We start from the raw sequence: 8,597 nt of genomic DNA, 5'->3' as shown, positions 1-8,597 counted from the left end.
AAACCAGCTGAGTTCAACTCTAAGTCTCAAACTGATTATGACCTGAGTCGATTACAACCAGACCCGATTAGGACCCGATATATTTTGACCCAAACCCGCTTTAAATTGGCAAACCCCGTTTTTAAACCGATCGAATGTAACCTGAACCGATTATGATCCCAACCAATTATAACCCGACCTAATTAGAATCAAACCCGAAAAGAAACTGTAATAAAAATAAACCAAATCGAACTGACCCAAATGATTTAAAACTGGACCGATAACAATTCTTACCTAATTAAAAATCGACCCGTTATTAATCGAAAACCGATAAACTTAACCCAAACACGTAAACCCGATTGACCCCTATTAGTTACAGAATGGAAAAAAGATATTAAGCAAAATATAAAGGAAAATTTGACAATTACCACCTACTATTGTTTCCATTTTAACATTACCACCTACTATTATTTTTTTTTTAAATTACCACCAACTTTTTTCTTAAACACCAAAAGTTCCCACCTAGTTGCTCTCAACCATCTTATGATGTTATGTGGGCCCCACTTAATAATTTCCCTCCCTTTTTTCCTCCCATTTCTTATTTCCCACTCAATACTTCACTCCCAGATTCAATTTTTCGCTGAAATTAAGAAATCGAAAACATTGCAATTCACTTCTCCAAGCCAAATAATTGATTGAATATTGTTTGCTTTTTTGATTTCATTCGGCAAAAAATTGAACTTGGGCGTGAATTATCGAGTGAGAAATAAGAAATGAGAGGGAAAAGGGGGAGGGAAGCTATTATGTGGGGCCCACATGAAGTCATAAGATGGTTGAGAGTGGTATTTAAGAAAAAAGTTGGTGGTAATTTTAACAAAAAAATAATAGCAGGTGCTAATTGTTAAAATAAAAACAATAGTAGGTGGTAATTGTCAAATTTTCCAAATATAAATGGTCTATAAAAACAGCCCAATATTAAGAAAAAGACAAGTAAAGTTAATGGATGATGATTTAACGTATATTCCAATTCTTAACATGTTTAAAAAAATGTTTAGTTATTACTTGTCAAAGAATCGCCTAAATTATGTCCTTTTGCTCGAGGGAAGGTAACAATAGGCCGCCAGATCGGACAATTCTTTTTCAGAAAAGTCTAGACAACGCCAAATATGGGTGCTCGCGTTCTGGTTCAATGCATTTTTTGCACAAATCGTTGTATTATTGCTTTACTTGTACTGTATTCTGAATCGTCAAATTAATATATGGCTGCTCATGCATAAATTTCAGTTCAAAGCTGGAATAAGGAAACATTGTAATCAAACTACAATGGCGATGGACCCACTGGTGACTATCAGCCCCGTTCCTAGAAATTTATGGGCCCTATACATAATGTAAGAAAAGGGCCCCTTACGTAAAGAAATTCTTTTACATGCAATACCTTTAAATATAAGACAATGAAAATAACTTAAATTATTTGAATAATAAGTCTCCATACACAATACTGGAGTAATAACTTTGCGTAATATTTTGGTGATTGAATAAATATGAAACGGTGTAATTGAAAAGATTAATATTTTGAAACAGATACTCATAAAATCGGAAGATTAGAAGAAGAGGTTATATTGCATAATTATCTCCACCTAATTGACATCTAAGTAATTTAATATTAATTGCTAACTAAATGCATTTATTATCTTTTTTAAAAGTAGCTTATTTTTTAACGAGTAAAAACTACAGTTTAGACAGTTTAAATTCTACAGCCATGCAAATTGATTTTTTTTTTTTGGATTTTTGGGCCCCTTTCTGGCGTGGGCCCTAGACGGTCGCACTCGAGCCTACCCCTCCGGGCCGGCCCTGGTGACTATATGTGCAAGAGGTTATATTGTATTCTACGTCTCCAACTTTGATTTTTGGATATGTAGTATGTACCTTATAGTTAAATGCCACATATCTTAAAATTGACTTTTCCAAATTCGATCAAATCGATCGAGGCAATATGTTGATCACATGGGCTTCAGTCATCATGTATCCCAAAATTTAGGAAAATTGTTTGGTGTATCAACTTTCAAATGTACTGTGTATTCGGTATCCCTAAAGTTTGTAAAAACTTGTATCAATTACCTTGATCTCTAACAAATGTACATATGATTGAGTTATCAAACTAAAATCATGCCTATACACTGACTCACTTTAAGTGTTTTATGTTTGTATGCCTAAAAACATAAATTACACTAAAATTTGAACGCCATCAATCATTCTAAATCCTAAACTTTTGGGTGTTAGAATTTGATTTATTTATTAAGCTTACTTGATAATTAAATGGTTTAGCATGATAGTAGCATTACAATGTAATCATTTAATAGAATTTGATGCTTAGGTGGTTTCAATTTAACAAAATTAACATTTGTTATGAGTCTAGGAGTTGGTGCAAATTTATATAAATTAACAATACATCATGCATTTAAAAGTTGTTAGAGGCACATGGAACATTTTTAAAAACTTAAGAGGTACACGGAACAATTTCTTTAAAATTTAAGAAAATTTGTAAATTACCACCCAAAAAGGGGTCTTAATTTGAAATTACCACCCATTAAAACTTTTATTTTAAATAACCACCATTAAATAAAAACAATATTCAGATTACCACCTTTTTATGTTTTCCGATGGAATTTCCAATTGTGGGCCCCACCTTATTAACTTCCCTCTTTTTTTTCCTTCTTTTCTTTGACCTAGCATTCTGATTGTTACATTAAACTCTAAAAACTTCATCTCTCCTCAATTCCTTCACTTAATTCTTCCAAAATCATCAATTTTTTCCCTCTTTCTTCCTTTAATTCTCTGTCAAATTCTCAACTACCCATTTAGGATTGAATCAAAACCCTAACTCTACTTTTTTCTGCAAATTGAATGATTTGGTTGTACTTGCATGTACTGTTGATTGCACCATCTCGAAGTGTTCTCTAGGGACCAGAAGCGTATAGTTGAAGCTCCTGTCAATTGCTAATGGCGACTCATCCATAACTGCCATAAAACATGCATAATCCAAAAACAAAAAAAGAAAAAGAACAAGCTTACAACTTCATGCAACTATGATTCATTCAATTCTTTCAATCGCAAAACACAGCACATGAGATACAATTATTCAACATAGTAAACAATCATTCAACAAATTTGGACAACATCAACTCCAATTAGCAGAATTCTAACAAAATCGCACAATTAATTGCAAACAGATAGCCTAATTGCAAAAATCCCCTAATTTATTTGACTCATGAATCCTAGTTCCTAAATTGGGGGGAAAAAATCCTAAATTATGAAGTAGTGGAATCATACCTTTGATGCAAATTGAGTGTACGATATTCAGTAGATAACTTCTTCTCACAATAGCAGTTGAAATTTGAGGAATTTTGAATGATATTTGGGGCAAAATTTGTGACTTGAAGTCGTACAATTTTTAAACAACAGAAATCGGGGAGAGAGAGAGTCAAAATAGTGAAATTAGCAGTTTATAGCCGCTATGTGGGACCCTCAAACGGAATTTCCATCGGAAATCCAAAAAAGGTGGTAATTTGAAAATTGTTCAAATTTCATGGGTGGTAATTTAAAATAAATTTTTTAATGGGTGATAATATCAAAACAGGACCTCTTTTGGGTGGTAATTTACAAATTTTCCTATAATTTAAACAACAATTTTTAAAAAACCTTTAAATTTTAAAATTTAATTTTACCATGTACCTTATTCCTTATAGAACTTTAAAGAGAGAAATTACTTATCACATACGGAGTACTTTATGTGTTTTTTTGAGATGTCTTTCTTTTCTATAAATGAAATATCAATTTAGATACAACTTTCATTTTAAATTTTTTTCTCTCTCATATTGCATGAACGGTCTTCAATTTTTCTCTTTATATCTTTATACTTCAAATATTGTCTAGGAGTACGTAAATTTAAAAGTGATGCATTAAAAAACCTAGAGAAAATATTAGTTATATTGGCCAGGGTAACTATACATGAATTGATGAAGAATATATATTACTTGTACACCTGGTCCCACTATTTAATAGGTTGTGAACATAGATTTGTCTTGAACTCCTATATAATGTCCAAGCTTGTTAGTTAACAGAATTGTCCTATAAATAACTTCGAACTTGTCCATAATTTTAAATACATCTACTAGCTATAGAAAAGCCCAAAGACTAATAGAGTAAGAAAAAGAAAAAAAAAAATGAGCACCTTAAACACACACATTCTTAATAATGAGGACGGTGATGATCACCAACTCTTTCAAGGGCAAGCTCAAATACTCAACCACCTGTTTAGTTTCGCCAAATCTCTTGCGATAAAATCGGCAGTAGAGCTTCGCATAGCTGATATCATACACTCGCATGGCCAAGCAATGAGTTTATCACAAATAGCTTCAAAGCTAGAGTCTACAACAACATCTCCTGATGCATCGCGCCTTCCACGTCTTATGCAGTTCTTAGTGTGGAACTTAATCTTCACCGTTGAATATAATCAAACAACATCGTCATCAAAAGATGAAAGAGAGGCTTTGTATGGTCTTACTCCTACATCTAGATGGCTTTTACATGATTATGAATTCAGCCTTGCTCCTATGTTTCTCACTTTCACCCACCCGTCATTGATGGCCCCTTGGCAAGAAATGGGTCGTTCTATCAACGAAGGTGGGATCGCGTTTGACAAAGTTCATGGTGTAAGTATTTGGGAGAAAGCGTCCAAGGATACCGAGTTCAATAAGCTTTTCAATACAGGAATGGCTTCGGTTACCAAGGCTATTTTGGATGCGATTTTGTGTGGGTATAAGGAAGGGTTTAGTAAGCTTCAAGGAACTCTAGTGGATGTTGGTGGTGGTATTGGCCGAGCCGTGGCTAAGATTGTAGATGCTCACCCACATATTAAAGGGATCAATTTTGATCTTCCTCATGTCGTTGAAACTGCCCCTGTATTTCCTAATATCACCCATGTTGGTGGCGACATGTTCAAGGAGATCCCCTATGCTGATACCGTCTTCATCAAGGTACATTCATACATATACATACATAGAGAGACAATTCAAACACTTAATTAATTTATCTGCTTGCATATATATGGTGAAACAGTCCATCTTGTGTGCGGTTGGTCACACTATGTGGCCACTTTTAATATTACAAATTAACCCTTATATAGTTATAACATTGATTAAGTAACTCCTATAATACTGATTGAATAACTTCTTTAACACCCACCGACTAAGTAATCCCGTATAAGTGTGTAACACACACTGACGAAGTAATCCCCGTAGCACTGGCCAAGTAACCCCATAATACTGACGAATTAACCCATATAGTGACAAACCACACCGTGTGGCCAGCCACATACAAGAATTTGTAATGATGAAATTGAATTTCCAATGATGATAATTAAGTTTGAAATTGTTGCCCCTTTCAGTTTTATTTACCCTGCATAATAATTATTTTATTTGTCACAATATTAATGCAGTCAGTTTTACACGATTGGGAAGACGAAGATTGTCTTAAGATTTTGAAGAATTGCCAAAAGGCCGTATCAAAAAGCAAAGGAAAGGTGATTATTGTGGACATAGTTCTATATCCGGACGGAAAAGGGCCTTATGAAGAAACAAAGTTAGGGTGTGATTTATTGATGATGACAATTTGTGGTGGCAAAGAGAGGACGCAACATGAATGGAACAAACTTTTAAAAGATGCTGGCTTTGCTCGGCACAACATCATCACAATCCCTGCTTTTGTTTCAATTATTGAAGCTTTTCCCCAAGAAAATTAGACGTTGTTCTTTTGAGCTTTTGGACAAGCACAGAGCAATTCAAGGGGTTGCTGAAAATCCATTTTTAAGAATATCTGTTTAAAAATATAATTTAATTTTTTAAGAATAATTAAATAAATGTGAGCCCCATTTATAAGGGACATAGGATTTTATTTTAGTATGACAGATTTTAGGAAAGTTGCATGGTTTTGCTTATTCTTAAGAGTAGGATTTTACATGTGACCAAAAAAAAAGTGTTTTATCGCAATTAGGAATCCAAATTAATGTAGCTGGGATTAATGTGCCTATATCATGGGCTTACTGGTGTGTGTGTGACAGAGATTAATAAAGTTTTGTGATAAAACTTCTGAGATAAAGTGAGATGCTTATTCATCCAACCTAATTTGATTAGAAACTCAATACTCTAAACTAGCAAAATCATATCAATTGGTATCAAGAACAAGGTTTAAACAAGTTTTAATACATATCCGTTTTGCAGAGGATCCAATTTTAAGAATATATTGTCCCATAATTTAATTATTTTACATAAAATTCGGAACTTATTGTTTTAAATTCAACTACACTGCATCTATCGTGCTTAATTTCTTGGATAAACAAGTTTCATTCGTTGGAATTTCTTGAGTCCCAGTGTAAAGATTGTTTTAGTCAAGTATTCTAGAAACAAGTTTCACTGTTTGGTATTGAGTCCAAGACTCCAAGTATATACTTCCACTATCTCTTTATTTTTTGTCCCGTTGTAAAAATTTGGGTCAAATTTTTAAACCCTTGATCATAAAATACCGTGAATTTATAATAGATTATATAGTCATATAAAATCTTATTGAATTCGTCTGACTATATATTTAATTAATATCTAATTTTACAATATTTGCATGTATGAAAATAAAAAGATACTGTAAAAAAAATAAGGGGAAAAATATTAGGGACAGAGAGAGTAACACATAGGTTTGAAACAAATCTGCACAGGTGTGTTCAAATAAATGTACATGTGTATACTAGATTACTAGTCTCCTCATTGACTGAACTTAGGAAAGCAGAGTTGTGCAATACGCAAGCCCCGCCTTTGGCATTCAGCTCCTAGCAGTTAAGATAACGCCTTTTGGTAAAGTAAATTGGAGAGAAATGTGGGAAGAAAATAAAAAAAAAAAAAAAAAAAAAATGGTGTTTTCAATAGGAATTTTTTATTTTTACCACCTTCAAAAAAAATTTAATTGCTTTTACCGCCTCCATAAAAAAAAAGTTTTATTTTACCACCACATACAAAAATGAAAATTGACTTTTACCAACAATGACCGTCAACTAACAGATTCTGTTAGTGGGGCATACCATGTCCACATGTCACCATATTATTGGGTTTTGTCCACGTGTCACCTTAAACCCTAAAGAAATAAAAAAACAAAACTCAATAATATGGTGACACGTAAACATGGTAGGCCCCACTAAAAGATTTATAGACGAAATTCGTTAGTTGAAAGTGATTGGTGGTAAAGCCAAATTTTCATTTTTTTATGTGGTGGTAAAATAATTTTTTTTTTATGGAGGTGATAAAAACAAATTTTTCGTTTTTTGCAGGTGATAAAACTCAAAATAACCTTTTTAATATCGGTCAACGTCAGAGTTTTGGAGTTAATGTTCCTTCTTTTTATGTTAGCCCTTAAACCGAGTCTTGATGTCGCTTCTCCTAGCCACACCACCCCGAGTGGTTGGAGCTCTGCATTCAAGGCTTGAGAATGGAATACTACTATATATATGCTAGCCCTCTTCTATTAGAGGCTGAGAGCCAAGACAGTGGCAGCCTTGTCCAAAGACTTGCTATAAAGCTCAGCCAATTTGGAAAAATGAGTATTACGGAGTAGCTAATTTATTTTTGAACAACTAGCCAAAATTGCATTGAGAGATGAGTGAGGAAATACTGATAAATAATTATGAGTGTAATATGTAACTGAAAACATAATTAAAGAGATAAAAATTTTGGGACTTTAATTTAAAATGAGACTTAATAGAAAGAAGATGGAGGGACTAAAATCAAAGAGAGAAAATAAGAAGGTTGAATTAAAGAGGGGAGATGAAGATAAAGTGTTTAATGAAAGAGTTTAGAACAATAAAAAATATAAAACGACATGTGGCATATTGAGTTGAAGAAATGATAGGGAAGTGTAATAGAATGATGACATATGTCTTTTTTGGTTTTCTTTTTTAAATACTAAGTATAGATATTACGGAGTAGCTAATAATAATAAAGAATTAATAAGAGCTTTATTCCCTTCATTTTTTCATAAAGTTATTTTTCTTTTTAGACCCTTTTTTTTATCTACTCATTTTGCTTTATAGTATTTATGACATACCTTTTTTATCATCTTACCTCTTTAACCCTACACTAATTGAGAGATTGTAAATACACCCGAGTGCTCGGTGTACCTATGAATATGTTATTCTCATTTTGATGATTATTTTTACTCATTTAATCATGAAAGGAAGAACAAAAACTAAGCTATGGGTGCACGGTACACTGCACTCGGGTGTATATAACAATTTCTAACACTAATTACACCTTTTAATAAAAAAAAACTAATTACACTTTTTCATATTCTCTCTCTTACTAATTTACTTTCTCCTTACAGAAACTCATCTTTTACATTCTCTCCCATTTATCTTATATCCACTCACTAATCATGTTGTTGTTTCAATTAATACTACAAGAGGGGGTGAATTTAAGAAACTCAAAAATGCAAGAGAGATTATATATGAAAAACTTTTTGGCCCTAAACAAGAAGAAAAATTACAATCACAAATTTTAGGAAATTAAAGACTCTTTACT

General features: G+C 32.8%; 1 protein-coding gene across 1 annotated transcript; it reads left to right on the top strand.

The window, feature by feature from the left end:
• Positions 1 to 4,045: 4,045 nt before the first annotated feature.
• On the top strand, positions 4,046 to 6,135 carry LOC110689221 ((R,S)-reticuline 7-O-methyltransferase-like). Its single transcript, XM_021865948.1, has 2 exons — positions 4,046 to 5,015; positions 5,477 to 6,135. The coding sequence occupies exons 1-2, from the start codon at positions 4,203 to 4,205 to the stop codon at positions 5,777 to 5,779; spliced, it is 1,116 nt and encodes a 371-aa protein (XP_021721640.1). The 5' UTR covers positions 4,046 to 4,202; the 3' UTR covers positions 5,780 to 6,135.
• Positions 6,136 to 8,597: the final 2,462 nt, after the last annotated feature.

The sequence above is a fragment of the Chenopodium quinoa genome, unplaced genomic scaffold, assembly GCF_001683475.1.
Source record: "Chenopodium quinoa cultivar QQ74 unplaced genomic scaffold, ASM168347v1, whole genome shotgun sequence".
NCBI classification, from domain to species: Eukaryota; Viridiplantae; Streptophyta; class Magnoliopsida; order Caryophyllales; family Amaranthaceae; genus Chenopodium; species Chenopodium quinoa.
The sequence above is the reverse complement of the archived record's forward strand: the minus strand, read 5'-3'. Positions and strand labels throughout refer to the sequence as shown.